General features: G+C 42.0%; 1 protein-coding gene across 4 annotated transcripts in view; it reads left to right on the forward strand.

Moving 5' to 3' along the window:
• Nucleotides 1-9140: 9140 nt before the first annotated feature.
• The window catches only part of LOC126395392 (uncharacterized), an 83611-nt gene continuing 75462 nt past the window's right edge, over nt 9141-17289 (forward strand). For 2 of the 4 annotated variants that reach the window (XM_050052820.1, XM_050052823.1), the window contains exons 1-3: nt 9181-9336; nt 12659-12835; nt 13091-13212. In XM_050052820.1, coding sequence (XP_049908777.1) covers nt 12715-12835; nt 13091-13212 — 243 coding nt within the window. In that variant the 5' untranslated portion in view covers nt 9181-9336; nt 12659-12714. Of the gene's footprint in view, nt 9337-12658; nt 12836-13090; nt 13213-17289 lie in introns of all 4 variants that reach the window. The other 2 variants (XM_050052822.1, XM_050052821.1) reach the window with 2 other exon arrangements.

Here is a 17289-nt window from a genome sequence, read left to right on the forward strand (position 1 = left end):
TGATGTCTTTGATAAAGTTCAGAAACGAATAGGGAAATCATTATATGCCAATGATGGGGCATTATGGATGAAGGGCCGAAATTTGAAATATATACAGGAGAAACTTCAGGGTGCGATTGAAAGGGTGGAGCAGTGGTCCAATGAATGGGGTTTTAAACTATCAGTGGCAAAAATTCAAGTTATATGTTTTTGCAGACGCCGGAAAAATATATCACTGAAATTATACAACCAAATACTGCAAGTTGATGTCATTAGATTCTTAGAAATAATGTTAGATGAAAAACTAACATGGAAACAACACATCGACAAAGTAAAAAACAAGTGCAAAAAAATCAACAATCTTTTGAGATGTCTGGCAGGACGAGATTGGGGAGCAACCAGAGCGACATTGTTAATATATATCAGGCCCTTATGAGGTCTTATATAGACTATGGTTGTATTGCTTATATGTCAGCAGCAGAGTGCCATCTTAAAAAGCTGGATGTAGAGCAGGCACAAGGACTTAGAACATGCGTTGGAGCTTTTAGAACATCCCCAGTTGCATCCATGCAGGTGGAGGTGGGAGAACAGCCATTAAGAATAAGAAGGTTCAAACTATTGCTGGCATATTGGGTGTATCTGCAGGGACACAATAGTTTGCATTGCACCAAGGCTATCCTAAAGGACTGTTGGGAGCATAATCAATCAAACTTCATGAGTTTTGGGTGGATTGGGAATGCAAAAGCAGAAATTATGGGTCTAAACAACATAAAATTCAGTTCAACTGTGCCATCTTCAGTTATTCCTCCCTGGTTGTTTGTGATGCCGTCAGTAGATTTTAATATCAAACATCACATGAAAAAATCTAAACAGAGGTTTCTTGGTACCACTACAGAAAAGTATATTGAGCAGTATTATAAAGATAAACTGAAGATCTTCACTGACGGTTCCAAAGATCCAGGGACGGGTAGAACAGGAGCGGCTGTTTATATACCACAATTCAAGATAGCAATCAAGGAAAGAACTTCAGATCATTTGTCAGTATATACAGTGGAACTTATTGCTATTTTGATAGCCCTGGAGTGGCTAGAGAGTAACAGCGAAGGAGAGGCATTGATTGCATCTGACAGTTGGGCAGCACTCACAAGCATCAAATCTTTGAAATCTTGCAGACAAGATATCATCTTCAGAATACATCATATAATATTCAAACTGTGCAATATAATATAATATATAATATATATATAATAAAGGTGCGACTGTATGCTTTATTTGGGTTCCTGTAGGCAATGAGGGAAATGAGGATGTTGACATACTGACCAAGCAAGCAATCAAATTTCAAACAATAAGCATGAATATGTCATTAAGTAAGGAGGAGGGGAAAGCAATCATTAAGAAACAAGTACAAAAAACATGGCAAGAATACTGGGATATAAACGACACTGGAAGACACCTTTATAATATTCAAAAACAGGTTGGGGTAGGAAGAAGGTTGGGCAGGAACCGAAAAGAAGCGGCAGTCATCACCGGTCTCAGGATAGGTAGTCTGAGTGGGCAGAAGTTCGCTGCATAGATCAGCTGGGCGGAACGAGCCACCCGCTGAAGTCCCGCCCTACCACCTCCGGTTGCAGTTTTCAACACGTCCTTTACTAACTTTTGTGGTGTTTGATCTTGCGGGGATGTAGTCATTTTTCTGCCATGGTTTGCGCCCTGTAGGCGATATTTTTGTGGGCGTGTTACACCAAAACCTGTTTCCCCCCGGCAATATTTTTGCAAGCACACCGTTGTTGTGGCACCGCCCAGAACGACTGTGATTGGTTGAAAGAAATACAAGCAGCCGGGGCGTTTTTTTCTCCAATCTTAAAGTGAGAGTCGGCCCAGCCAGACCTTTCTTTTCTTGAGAAAGGTCTGGTGAGCGAGACTACAGAATAGGACGCACTGGATTAAACAGCACACTTCACAAAATAGGAAAACACGCAACTGGCACATGTATACACTGAAATAGTATAGAGTCTGTCCAACATGTACTGGTTGATTGCAGGGCCTACAAGGAAAAGAGGAACAAACTGAAAACAGCAATGCAGAAAGCAAAGCTAAGTTTCACTGTAGAGAACCTTCTGGGTGAAACAGGAAAGATAACACACATCCATCAAGTACCTGAAGGAAACAGGGTTAATAGATAGGATTTAGGTTTTTGGTTTGTTTTGTTTTGTTTATTGTTTATTTGTTTATTTATTTATTTGATTTTGTTTTCTGAAAAAGCAAACGAAAAGCTTTGGATGGAGGAGAGCAAGGGAGATGGGAATACTGGATTTGAGTTTTTCGCCAACTGTTGTGTCGCAAGCTGTTCCACCTTGGCTACTGCCACAGGCAGAGGTAGATCTGAGCCTCCTGGATTGGGAAAAAGAAGAACAAGAGAAAAATACTAATAGTGTAAATTCATACATTAGAAAAGAGAAAAATACTAATAGTGTAAATTCATACATTAGAAATAAATACTATGGACATTTACATATATATACAGATGGTTCAAAAGATCCAGAGACAGGCAGAACAGCAGCAGCAGTAGTCATCCCTGAAGTGAATGTGGTATGCGGGAAGAGACTCTCCGATGAATTATCTGTCTTTACAAGTGAAATGATGGCTATAATAATTGCATTGCAGTGGGTAGAAGACAGCAGGCCAGAAAGAGTACTGATACTATCAGATTCAGCAGCAGCATTAAAAAGTTTATTTTATTTCAACACCACATGCAGAGAAGACTTATTATTTGAAATAATGATGTCATTATTTAGAATCAAGCATATGCACTCGTCTGTCAGTTTTGTGTGGGTCCCTGCACACATCGGGATTGAAGGGAATGAAAGGGCAGATGGAGCAGCCAAAGGAGCTTTGAGGAGTGAGCATAAACTCCATGTAAATATTAGCAAATCAGAAGTCAAGGGGGTGATAAAGAGACAGACCAGAAAGAGGTGGCAAAATGAGTGGAACAAGGAGAGTAAAGGACGGTACCTTTTCAAGCCAGTAGTTGGGAGTGCAGGAACAGGTGGGCGGAACAGGACCGAGGAGAGAGTTATGACCAGATTAAGGAATGGGCATACTGGGTTCTAACAGTTCTATATTTTTAATCAAAAAACATGATACAGGAAAGTGTGAACATTGTGGAGAGGAGGAAACAAGTGGACCATATTCTATTATACTGCCAAAGATATATAACAGAGAGAGCTGTGTTAAAGGAGGAAATAAGAAAGCTAGGGGAAGTCAATGTCATTGAGCACGGTTACATGCGCACAATAATCAGATAACTGGGAATAATCAGGTAATGGTAATAATGCGATTTGACACGTTTACGTGCACTTCAATAATCTGATAATCAGAAAAACCTGGTTTACATGATTCAGTCCTTCAGTTGGATTTCTCCTCAAGTACATGACATAAAACTCAAACTTCCTGTTACAGTAGGTACTCATATCCTTGAAAAACCTCGAAAAGTACGCAAGTCATATATTTGCAAAATAAAGCACTCATCATGCTGACAGCTTATATTCTTACAGTACTGTTTGTTTTTATCATTAACAAATACATGTGAGAGCATTCTAATGTGTAGTTTATCAATGTGGAGCCAATTTTACATACTTTGGGTAGATTCGGAGTAAAAGTACTGCAAAGTGCAATATACAAGTGTATTGTATATAAACTTGTCACACAAAGTGCATAACATATAAGTAAGATAAAATAAAAGTGACAATTTAAACACTGAGAATATAAAAATATATTATTTTATGTAAAATCTTTATCTGAAAGGAAACAAAAGCTGTCAGATTAACGTAGTGGAGTAGAAAGTACAATATTTCCCTCTAAAATGTAGTGGAGTGGGAGTATAAAATAGCATAACCCGAAAGAAACCAGATTAAAGGGTATACATGCACCGAATAATCTGACCATTGGGGAAAAAGCTAGGTGTGTTTATCTGATTTCTCATAATCAGATAATGGCTTTTATCTGATAAAGCCTATCGGATTATGCTGTTTACATGACCACTTGAATAATCAGGTAACTCCAGAAATCAGATAATGATCGGTTTAGTAGTGTGCATGTAAACGCACTCATTAACATGAAAATAGTGCTGGAATGTTAAGTGAATTTTGTTTGTTTTGTTTTGTTTGTTTTGACTGTTTTGTTTCTTTTGTTTGACATACATAAATTTGAATACATAAGAGATCATTTAGATACCTAGTCCACACTCCAGATCAGTGGGTGGCGGTAATGCACCCGAAAGCTGTTTGCCAACCGCCAATAAAATCAAAAGAAGAAGGAGAAGAATGGTTAGGGTACCGGTGAAACCAAAGGCTGACGGCTGCTGCTAGGCCGGACGACTGATAGGGTGGTTTTCACTGCAGCCTCTTTCCTTTCATTATCTTTGGTATTTGTTTTGTTTTGTTTTGTTTTGTCGGGTTGATAGGAATAGAAGGAGTCAGTGTAGGCTACCCTTTTGTCAGCCATTATGGCTTCAGGGGCAAGGGGGGTTGGGGATGAGGGTGGTGGGAGCCGGGGTAAGGGGAATTCAGGGCAGAAAAGAGTGGCTTCCAGCGAGAGACCAGACACTGAAATGCCAAGAGAGGGAGAGAGTAAGGTGAGGAAAGTCATGTCTGAGGAGCTTACTGTCCTGTTTAAAGTTACAAGTCAGGGTAGGGGAGACACAGGGTTTAAGGCACTACACCCCCTTAGAGTAACATCTTCCCTGGAGAGTAAGCTAGGTAAGGGATTTCAGGCAACGGTACGGTCAGATGGCCGTCTTAATGTCTGCTGTGTGGATCAGAAACAATACGAGGCAGCTTTGAATATGACTAAGCTGGTGGATGTGAAGGTAGAGGTGGTTCGTAGGCAGATTCAGGGAGTGAAAGGAGTAGTTTATGGAGTGTACGTCGGCCTGACTGATAAAGAGATTTTGGAAAATGTGAAGGGGGGTCAAGTGACTGAAGTCATGAGATTTAAGCGTAGGGAGGGAGGTGAAGGCGATCCTCCAGTTCTGCTAACGTTTGCGGACAGTGCTCTCCCGGAAAGAGTGTTTATCGGTAGCATGGCATATAGAGTTAGAGAGTATGTAAGACCTCCTTTTTTGGTGTTTCAATTGTCAGAGGTTTGGGCATGTTGCCGTAAGGGTGTTGCACCGAAATCTGTGACCGTCGGAATCTGTGACTGCAGGGGGCGATGTTGCACATTGTCTGCGTGTGTGTGGCCATCAACAATGGCAATGGAAAGTAGATAGCCTTAAGGTAGATGTTGTAAATTACTTTTATTATAACAACGTTTTGTGTGATAATGTATGCACTGTTTAATAAATGAGTAAACATCGACACAGGTGCTCTGTTATTGCCTCAATATTTGGACAGATGTATTTTCATTTCAAACTTCAACTGTAAAGAGCTAGATGCACAGCCATCAGAATATGTGACCTCACTGAATCTGCATAATAATGAGTTTAAACCTCAAAATAACTGTTTTCAATCCTTCTGTCATCCTCTCACATTAATATGGACACATATATTTCTGTTTGGGATCATCACAGAGATAGAAACACAGAGGTCACATATTCTGATGGCTGTACAGCGGTCACAGATTCCGACGGTCACAGATTTCGGTGTAACACCTGTTGGAGCCTGTAGAGGAAAGCGAAAGTGTTTGAAATGTGGCGAGGATCATAACATTAAAGAGTCCAGAGCAGAGGGCTTTAGGTGCTGTAACTGCGGCGGAGATCATGCTGCAACCTTTCGTGGTTGTGAGCACTTTGAAAGAGCTAGATGGGTTCAGACAGTGAGGGATCAGTCCAAAATGTCTTAGGCTGAAGCAGTCAGAGCAGTTCGGAGAGAGGAGGGAGGCAGTTGTACGAGTACTCTGAGTGAAGCAAGCCTAGTGGGGGGGAGTCAGAGTGCGCCCCCTTCAGTCTTGCCAGTTTTTCCTCAGGATGTTTTGATGTTTAGCAGGGAATCTTTCTTAGCTTTCATAGTGGATGTGTTAGTGGGGGCTAGAGGTTGTACTTCGAGGTCAAGCGTTATAAAGCTGATTGTTGACGCAGCAGAAAGGTTCCTTGACACAAAGCAGTTACCAGAGAAACTACACGGGTACATGTTAGAGAAAATGAAGGGTAATTCACAGAGAGTGAGGTCCAGAGTCAGTGAGTCTTCCGTTGGGTCTGATGATGCTGGTTATTAGTATTCTAATGTTTTATATCTTACAATGGAATGCTCGGAGCTTGATAACAAATGGACAGGAATTAAAGAGGTTTGCTGCTGCATTTAAAGATACGCCAGAACTGATATGTATTCAGGAAACTTGGTTGAAACCCTGTCTTGATTTTGTAATTCCAGATATGAGTGTTTGAGGAAGGACAGGCCTGATAAATCGGGTGGAGGGTGTGCAACATTTATTACAAATGGACTTCAATATAGAAAGCTTGACCTGTACACTAATCTTGAGGGTGTGGCTGCGGAATTGTGGAATAGCAGCAGCTCAATAACTGTGGTGAATTTGTATAATCCCTGTGAACGCTTAATTTTGTCTGATTTAGATGGGATAATGGTGCAGATCAAGGGTCCTAGTATATGGGTGGGGGATTATAATGCTCACAACCCCTTATGGGGCAGTAAAAAAGGGATCACAATGGAGTGGTGGTAGAAGATTTTATAGATAAGGATGATTTGGTCATGATAAATGACGGGAGGCCTACCAGGTTCCATATTTTAAGTAACGCATGTAGTCATATTGACTTATTGTTTGCTTCATCTAATTTAGCCAGAGTAGGAGAATGGGATGTATTAGATACGCTATGGGCAGTGATCATTTTCCAATTCTTGGTCGGTTTGGTAGAGAATTGAGATTTGAAGTGGAGGAATCAGGGTGTCAGGTATAATTTCTCTCGGGCTGACTGGGAAGGCTTTCAATTGAAAGCCCAAAGGTTAGTTAGTGAAGTAGACAGTGATGGCTCAGTGGGCGCTTCCCTGAGTGAAATGATCCATAAGGCAGCCCAGTGTACTGTTCCCATGAAACAGAGTCCCCAGTCCCATGTATTGGTCCCTTCGTGGAACAAGGACTGTGATGTAGCCGTAAGAAATAGGAATAAAGCATATAGACAATTAAGAAGGCACCCAATGGTAAGTCATGCTGTAGAATATAAAAAAAGAGGGGCAATAGTGAGAAAAGTAATAAAGAATGCAAAAAGAAACCGTTGGAGGAGGTTCTGTGGAACATTAGGACCCGAGACCCCAGTAAGGGACCTGTGGTCAGCTGTGCGTAGAATGTCAGGGAGTTACAAAAAAAGATCTATGCCAGTGTTATAAAAAGGGGAGGTGGAGGCAGTTACCAACACAGAAAAGGCTGACGTGTGTGGAGTCTTTCCAGGAAGTGCATAGCTCTGATAGTCTTGGGGAGGTGAGAGGTAGGAAGATTAAAGATTAAAGTTCCACTGATTGTCACACACCTGAGTGTGTGAAATTTGTTCTCCGCATTTGGCCCATCCCCTAAGGGCACGGTGAGCAGCAGCGGTGCCACGCTCGGGAATCGTGTGGTGATCTAGAGAGGAAAGAGTTTATGTTAGTTAACCAGTGGAAGTTGGATTGGAGTTCCGATAATGTTAGTCCTGTGAACACCTTTTTTACACTGAAAGAAGTGAAGGATGCAATTGCTTCAGGGGCAAATACTACCCCAGGAAGAGATGGTCTGGCTTATTCCTTTTTTAAACATCTGGGGGAGGAAGTTCTGCATGAAATTTTAGCTTTGTTTAATACAGCGTGGGATGAGGGCAGATTGCCATCTGAATGGAAACATGTAGTCATAATTCCTATCTTGAAACCAGGTAAAGACGGGTCTGACCCATCTTCATATCGACCTATAGCATTGACATCAGTGCTCTGCAAAATTATGGAGAGAATGGTAACTAATAGGTTGGTATATTTCTTGGAAACAAAGGGTCTTATTACAGATTATCAGAATGGTTTTAGGATTGGTAGTTCAGCTATGGAGTAAGTGGCAGCTTTGGAATACGATGTCAAGAAGGCATTTGTTAATAAAGAAGTTGCTGTAGGAGTGTTTTTAGATATTGAGAAGGCTTATGGTTCTTTATGGAAGGAGGGTTTGTTATTTAAGCTGTATGACCTCGGGGTTAGAGGTAGGATGTTTAATTGGATCCAAGATTTTCTGAGGAAAAGAACAATTCAAGTAAGGGTTGGGGGGAAAGCTCTAAGACAGTGGAAATAGAAAATGGTACCCTACAAGGAAGTGTCATCAGCCCAGTCCTCTTTAATGTTATGATTAATGACATCTTTAAAAACATTGGAGGGGGGTTCGGGCAGTCCCTAGTTGCTGATGATGGGACCATTTGGAAAAGAGGTAGAAATGTCGAGTTTATTTTAAAGCAGGTTCAAAAGGCCTTGGACTGAGTTGTGGAATGGGGAGATAAGTGGGGCTTTAGGATATCTGCATCAAAGTCTAAATATATGATTTTTGGTTTTAAAAGGAAGCTTCCTAATAATGGATTGAGCATATATGGGTCTCCTTTAGAGAAGGTAAAAGATTTTTTAAATTTCTTGGAGTCTGGTTTAATAAACGACTGACGTGGGCAGCACACATATCTGAAGTGGTAGAGAAATGTGAAAAAGTGATAAATATTATGAGAAGCTTGGCTGGATGTGACTGGGGGCAGACAGAGGGGTCATGTTCAAAATATATGAAGCAATGATAAGATCGGCTATTGACTATGGGAGTTTTATTTATGTATCAGCTTTCGAATCAGTGCTTAACAAATTAGATGTGATTCAGGCCAGGGCACTGAGACTCTGCTCTGGGGCTTTTAGAACCTCACCGATATCTGCTTTGCTTGTGGAAATGGGGGAAATGCCCTTGTCTCTAAGGAGAATTAAACTAGGTTTGCAGTACTGGGTCAAATTAAGCTGCTCAGGTCAAGCATGTCCAGCTAAGTGCATACTACTAGGGTCATGGGAATCTGGAGGAGGGGCTAAATGGCAACCATTTTTTAATACTGTTAATCAGCCCATATCTAATAATATATAATATATAGTGCTGTTGGTTTTGAGAAGACAATGAGGCTCCGAACCGGTGGAGGGCAGTAATACGCCAAGACTCGTCTACGCTGCCGGAAAATCCACAGAAGAAGAAGAAGAAGAAGAAGAAGAAGAAGCAGCAGCAGCAGCAGAAGTAGAAGAAGCAGCAGAAGAAGAAGAAGAACGCTTAGGTCGGTGAGCGGTGATTTGAATTTCTGTTGGATGTTATTGTTGATAGCGATTGCCCCGCCAGTCAGTTCGGTTGTCAGCACTTGATGAAACATTGACTCATCTTAAACTGGTGAGTTTACATTGACTTTATTGAGGAATGGAGGTTTTAAAAAAGAGCGAGTTAATATGATCAAGTAATCGTAAAATAGCACCTAAAAGTTACCTTGCCATTAAAGAGATTTTGGCCGAGTAAGCCGTGGTAGCATGGTAGCACTGGTATGCAGCCGTTATGTCAAGAAACATACAGCATTATGCTTGACTTAAAGTAGCTTTATATTGAGCCCGACGCTCCGCACGTTAACGTTTTCGTGACTTGGTCGCATAGACTTTACATTAACATTAAGGGGGGAGGGGGTTGGCCGGGGTTAATACAACAATTTAAAACTTCTTGTCCGGTGTTTCGTATTTACTCGGGACCATGTTAACTGCCGACTTTCAGCGAGGATCATGGGAAGTCTCAGGAAGAGAACACGTAGCTGTCCTCGCGAAAGCCTCTTTATTTAATTTTTCATTACAATATCAAAACATAGCCAACCCGATCCGTCTTTGGACTCTTCTTAGAGGAATCCAGTCACGAACTAACACTCAGTCGCGGTTTGAATTGCACCTCTCGTAACGGAATGTTGGAAACGGGAAGAGAGCAAGTTGCTTTTCCTGTAAACTTAACGCATAGGCTACCTGTAATAACATTTCTAAATAGGCCTACTCAGTTTCGTCTTAGGCGCCTGTTAAAATAAACATATGCCACATTAAAGACGAGGCTGAAGTTGGCTTCCTAGTCACAGCTTCCAATTGGAATTTCTCAGTCCACCTTAAATCTCGCATAACGCCTGTAGATGGCGGTATTCAGTCATTTTCAGGCCAATTCATGAACTGAAAAATTGAACAAATACAGGGGAGATGAAATAAGAATGATCAGTAGAGTGCAACTGTCCTAAATTTTGAGCATTTTAACTGTAGCATATTTTTCTTATTGTCTTTACTCATGGTAAACGGAATGTTCAAAACAGGAAGAGAGCAGGTTGCTTTTCCTGTAAATATAACTCATATCTGTAATAAATATTCTAACTAAGCCTACTCAGTTTCATCTTTGGTGCCTGTTTAAATAAATGTACCACATTAAAGAACCATCCAGTCCGTTGAAAGGTAAAAAAGAGAACATTTTCACGGGATTCGAACTCATTTCATCATGAGAAAAAAAAAGAGAGATGGATGATAAAAGACGTGCGCCACTATCACCGCATTCACTGTGGGGCAGATACTCTCAAAGTCCGACAGCATACAGACAGTAGTGTCTTAAAATTGGGAAGTAGCCAGATCAACTTGTGACCACATTGTCCATGCACTTGGGAACATTTTGCCACCTGACTGGTTTCCAATACAAAAAGCAGCTGTTTGAATCCAGTTAGCTCATAAACATAACATTTATTATAGTGCTACAGATTAATAAAGCCAATATTCATATAATCACGTGGAAATAGTTTATTTTAAATGAAGCAATAAAGCAGCAGCTGTATCTGAGGAGGTGCACGTCAGGCTGCGGTGTAGGTTACAGCGTAGGCTCTAAGTTGATGTGGAGCCTACGCCGGCCGTAGCTACGGCGTTGATTCAACGCAGAAGTATAAATGAACTTTTACAGCTCAAAACCCACATTACAATATCAAACTAAGTACCTTCCTTAAGGCCATTTGACTCTATTGTAAACCATTGGTACTTTCATGTCAGTCTTTTTTAACAAGTCTTTAACCCATGTACAGTATTTACATTTACACAGTTATTGGTCACTATCTTGATTTCTCATGAATTGCTTTAGTAAGTGATCTCTTCAGACTAGTACTGTTGCTGTTTTTGGGCTGATGGGTCCAGAAAGCCTCCATTGTATGTAGTTCTACTGAGAAAGACTCCAGGGGCCGGTTGCACCAACAGGGCTTACGCCTGGTCTTAAATCAGCTGCGGGGAACTTTTTACCATTTACAAAACTGTCCCTAGTTCGTATCACTCATGCGCTCTAGAGCGCAGAGAGCCCAGCTTGATAATGGCACGTCTCATCCACCGTCTGTACAACGAGCGGGCATTTAGACGGGAGAGAGTAATTAGGGACAGAAGCAATCCATTGGACGTATATAATGACGAGGAGCTGATTGAGAGGTTTTGATTCGGTAGGAGAGATCTGTTTGAACTTATTGAAGAGCTGTCACCGGATTTACAGTTTGTGTTGGGAACTTATTGAAGAGCTGTCACCGGATTTACAGTTTGTGTTGGGCCGCAACATGCAAAGCCATCCAAACCAGTTAAGGCAGGGGAATCTTTCCACTTCTTCCTCCTCAGCCTCTGTACGAAGGCAGCCAGAGTCTGAACACGTATCGATGTGCCCCGTTATCTCTGCCCATACTAACTGTTTTTTCTTATTTCTGTTTTTTCCGCTGTGCTGGCTGTACAGCTCGATTAATTTTCTAATTTCAATGTCGGTATAGTTACCCTTTAATTTTTGTTGATCCTCCATGTTTTCTTCAAATCTTAAACTGTAAATAAACTGTCAACACAGATGAGAGGGGCTGTCAACTGTCAACTGTCAAGCATGCGGGGTGAATCAGCGGCGCATCATTTGACTTCACCGTGCTCCTCTAGGCAGGCCGCGTGCGGCATTCCGGGGGCATTCACATGGATGCGCACAGCTAAAACCGGCGTAGCTAAGACCAGGCGTAAGCCCTGTTGATACAACCGGCGTAAGTCCACTCCTTAAGACGGGTCTTAACAAAGACCGTCTTAGGAGTTACAACTAGGGCTGCCACTAACGATTATTGTCATTGTCGACTAATCTGTAGATTATTTCTTCGATTAGTCGACGAATCATTTTAGCAAAAAATGTGTTAAAATGTTGAAAAATGTTGGTCTGTCTCGCCCAAACCCCAAAATTACGTCATCTAATGTCTTGTTTCCTACTCACGCCGAAGGGTTTTAGTTCACTGTCATGGGAGAGTGTGTAAAGCTGCCAATATTTCAACGTAAGAAGCTGCAATAAGAGTATTTTGGGGTACTTTTATAGTACTTTTCTATGAAAAATGACTCAAACCGATTAGTCGACTACTAAAATAGTCACCGATTATTTTAATAGTCGATTAGTCATCGATTAGTCGACTAATCGTTGCAGCCCTAGTTACAACCAGGCGTAGTAAAGCCTACAGTTGGTGCAACCGGCCCCAGAGCTTTAAGGTATCTGTGCTATGGCTGATCTAGTTTAAAATCATCATTGATTACTGTATTTTTTAGGTATAAACAACAAATGAGAAGAGTTGACGGAATAAAAGGTAGTCAGCTCCTATAAAGAGATTACTTGAAGGTTTGTTGTTTGATTGACTCAAGTATGGAATGTTCTTTGGAATCTTTCACAGTCAGACCTCAGCTGCAGTATTTTTCTCTTGTGGTCCTGGGCTGTGTGTTGGAGGCGATGCGTCATGATTCATCTGCAAGTCGCCGAAAGGGCAAAACCCCTCAACGTCGCTCCCCGCTGCTGGCCCCAGGGACCTCTGGTTCGACACCCCGGCCCCCAAGACGAAGTGAAGTTTCAAGTGAGAGTGACTGAAGTAGCGGGGCTGGCATTCCAACTGTTGATTATATTCCAGTCACAGAAATAAGTCACTGCTTTTATCAACACTAAATAAAACTAACAATTTTGTAAATTAGTTGAATTAGCATTTAACAACATGTCAATACTCCACAAGATAAAATTTGACTTGTCAAGTAGTGTCCTCAGTTCTTAGGAAGAAAGCCTACCTGTCCTGCCATGAAAATATACACTCAAAAACTCTACATCTGTTTTCCAGAGGAGCCCCCTGTAACTCCCAGGAAGAGAAGGTTTCGACCAGGGACCAAAGCCTTAATGGAGATCCGCAAGTACCAGAAGAGCACAGATCTTCTGCTTAGGAAAGGACCCTTCTCTCGCCTGGTGAGTCAAACAGCAGCAAACCTTGAGGAGAGTATGGTAGCTGTACAAAGTGTCTCTCCATGTGTGAACAGGAGTCAGACTTAGTAATAGGGCTTTTCCATTGGCACTTTGGCCATGCTGAGTGAAACCGTGTCACATCGATTTGTGTTTACTTTGTCAGTTTTAACATGGCCATCTCTGATGTATTACCAAATGCGCACCCGGCCACCTCCAAGTGGGTATTGGTGATGTCTCACCATTGTCCCACCCCTCTTCTCCCCCTGAATCAAGTGTGTGTTGCGAGATACAACTTAAGCCTAAGTCACATTACACGATTTTCACTGCGATTTTGACGTCACAGAGGATCTTGAGAGCCACCTTGGGTTGGAGGTGAGTTGGCAGATAATCTGCCACGACGAGTCCTCATGTGTGAACAAGCCTATGGGCAAGTCGCCCCCTCGTCTGTGACTGGGACTGGATATCTGGCATGCTAGAAAACTGGAGAAGGCTGACACGACTGACGAAGAGCATCAGCCAATGATAGGCGGGATACGTCCCACGTCAGCACGCAGGAGGACGGAAGAAATGTGAGGAGGACAAGCCGCAGTTGCCAGGTCCGCTTATTAGCCATGACTTTTTTTAAATTAATTAATTTTTTTTTTTTTTTTTTAAGATTAATTTTTGGGCTTTTTGCCTTTAATTGACAAAGAGAGAGAGAGTGGGGGGATGACATGCAGCAAAGGGTTGCAAGCCGGAATCGAACCTGCAACCGCTGCAGCGAAACATCGCCTCTGTACATGGGGCGCTGGCACTATCCACTACACTACCGACGCCCCTCTTAGCCGCGACTGTGGGTCTGTTTCTAAAGAGGAGTTGCTTATTTGGGCTTGCTCTCTAAATGTCTACTTCCTCTATATATATATATATCTGTCTAATAAGTTATTTAAACGCATGATAGTCGCTTCTTTTGGGCTTGTTTCCATAGCCCTGGTTGCTTGTTTCTCTCCCAAGATCTGGCAACACAGCCGGCCGGCAAGCAGCAGCAACAACAACAATGGCGGTGTCCACAGGATCTCAGGGAGTTCATTGTGTTTGGACCCAGGATGATAAAGAATATCCATGCCTTTACTAAGTGTGGTCTCCAAGTTTGGTGACATCACTGCGTTATCTGGGGCTCTGTCGGCGACAGCTCAGTGGAGAAATCTTGTGGTGTGCACACAGGTTGTAACGCAGTTGGCGAGACTCCCGCTGACAGAAACATGTCGCCAGGTATGAACACTCAAAAGATTATGATACTCCACGCTGCAAAATCAGGTTGAAAATCGTGTAATGTGAACTAGGCTTTAGGTGTGTCTGTACAGGAGACCAGAGAGAAAGGTGTTTTTCAGAATCTCTGTGCGTCATGCTTATAGTACTTTTGTAGCTTCTAACGGAATCTCTGGGGTTTGGAGTTAAGGTTCTCTCCTGACTCCCTGTTTGTGGATATCAGCTTTATTTTACTGTGGCATGGTCACTTTAAGCTGTACAGGGGTCATATTGAGTTACTTTTAATAAAAACTCATTATTTCCTTATTTTGCTGATTTGCAATAAAAGCTTTTACATAAAAAGTAATGGGGAAAAATTATTGTGAAGAAAAGCAAACATCAAAATTAACAGGGGACTTAAGTCATGGATCAGCCCGCTGCTTTTAAACATCACTCAAGACAAGCCGTCATCAGTTAAAGACACACCTTCAAGGAGGTAGCCCTGTTGTAATGGAAACGCAAATCCCTGCCACGCTTGGCTGATGGCCCACGCCAAGCCAAGCCAGCCCATGATTGTCTAAGTGATACTGGTTGTCCTCCATCCACAACTTGATTAACTTGGCTGTGAGGCATTCAACATTGCCCTGCTGGAAAAAAACATCCTTGTATGTGGCTTGATTCATGCATTGTTCATTAAGACAAATCTGTCCAATTCCAGCCTTGCTGATGCACGCCCAGATCACTTCCCATCCTCCACCAAATTTTACAGTGGGTACGACACATTATGGCTTGTAGGCCTCTCCAGGTCTCCGTCTAACCATTATACGACTAGGTGTTGGGTGGTGATGTTGGGCAAAGCTGAAATTTGGACTCATCAGAGAAGATGACCTTACTCCAGTCGTCTATGGTCCAATCTTTGTGGTCTTTCGCAAACCTCAGCCTGGCTCTTCTTTTTCTCCTACTGACGAAGGGCTTTTTTCTAGCCTTGCACGACTTAAGCCCTTCCTCTAGGACTCATTCTGTTTTGAACTGTCCTCGCTGTGCACTTTGCCCCAGCTGCCATTGGTCATTCTGTTTCTTGGTCACTTGATTTAATCTTACAGTTGTTTGGTGGTATTTGAAAGAGTTGGCGGTCATCCCAGTCACTAAAGAGTCATTTTCCAATCTGCCTGTCTGTAGCTTTATCGTGCCAAATGTCTGCTGCTTGACCTCAGTCTTGTGGACTGCTGTCTTTGAAATTTTAAAGATGGAAGCAACCCAGGGTCCGACGTTAAGGTTTTTTCCTACTTGCCCTTCCAGGCAAGTACTTAAATCTACTTGCCCATCTAAATTCTTACTTGCCCTGCCTAAGAGGTTCTTTTTCTGGCTGTGTGGTGCATATTTTCGCTCATGACTTATATCTTACGTCAGCAGAGACGCTCAGCCAATGGAGGCAGCAGCACATAAAAAAAGCAGCACACTGCAACTGGCCCCTCCGAGGACAGAAACAGGAGAGGAAATACACGATTATGGGCCTGGAATTAAGATATTTTTAGGGCAAGGCCACTTTTGCCTTTTGATAAATACAAATTTATTGGGGCATCACAGCCAAAATGTGGGGCACCAAGGCCAAAACCAATGGCGCAAAAACAATATGTGCTAACTACATTGAATGAAGACAAAACAATATATGTGTTGAAAAACAGTACTGAGTTTATTAAAACTGGGTGTGCGTGACTGGGGATATATCTCGTTTCTTGTTTTGATTCATGTCCCTTATTTTTTAAGTCTTTGAAATCTCTTTATTCTTTTGTTATCTCCTAGTTATTAAGAAATTATTAGAAAAAGAAGATTCTTTATTGTCCTTTCTCAGCACATTACATACATTGAAACGAAATTTGACCTCTGCATTTGACCCATCCTACTGTATACACGCAGTGCATACGCAGTGCATACGCAGTGCAGCGTCTGGGGACCAACTCCAGTTCTTTTGCCAATGCCAGTGGTCAGGGTCACTGACAGGAGTATTCACCTAACATAGCCTGCATATCTTTAATTATATAATTATTTATGTGTCTCTATGTATATTTTTTAAATAAATCCCCAATATTTTATTTGACTTTCAAAAAATCCTCTTCCTTCATTTAATTTGACAATGTTTATTGTATTGTATTATGTGTATTAATTCTCTACAGGATCTTGTATGTTCTTTAATGTGTGTTCAATTTATTGAAAGAAAAGAAAAAAAAACGTTTTGGTGAACCCTGCAGCAAAGTGAACCCTCTTCCTCAGAGAGGATCTTTGCCTCCCAGGTTGTTCCTGGCGGCAGAGCAGAGTGAACTGTCTTTCTTCTCAGAGGATCTTTGTCCCATGAGAGCAGGCACTAACAGCTGCTCTCCGTGTCCGCATTTTAAACAACTTTCGCTGGCGATTTGACAGTCGCTAGAAGCACATTATGACCCTTTGTAAAAGTTTCTGTGTGGTACCTGTGTTGTACATGAGCTAACGTTAGCGGCAAAGGACTGAGAGGCTGTCCGGTATATAAGTGTGCGTGCGTGCGTGCGTGCGTGCGTGCGTGCGTGCGTGCGTGCGTGCTTGCTTGCCTGTCTGTCTGTCTGTCTGTACGTTAACTTGTTAGCCGTAGCCTTGCTGTTTGTCATGTTAATGTTAAAAAACAAACAGGGCATGCTACACTGGCCATATCAATCAATCAATCAATTTTATTTATAAAGCCCAATATCACAAATCACAATTTGCCTCACAGGGCTTTACAGCATACGACATCCCTCTGTCCTTATGACCCTCGCAGCGGATAAGGAAAAACTCCCCAAAAAAACCCCTTTAACGGGGAAAAAAAACGGTAGAAACCTCAGG

The sequence above is a fragment of the Epinephelus moara genome, chromosome 9 (assembly GCF_006386435.1).
Source record: "Epinephelus moara isolate mb chromosome 9, YSFRI_EMoa_1.0, whole genome shotgun sequence".
Taxonomy (NCBI): domain Eukaryota; kingdom Metazoa; phylum Chordata; class Actinopteri; order Perciformes; family Serranidae; genus Epinephelus; species Epinephelus moara.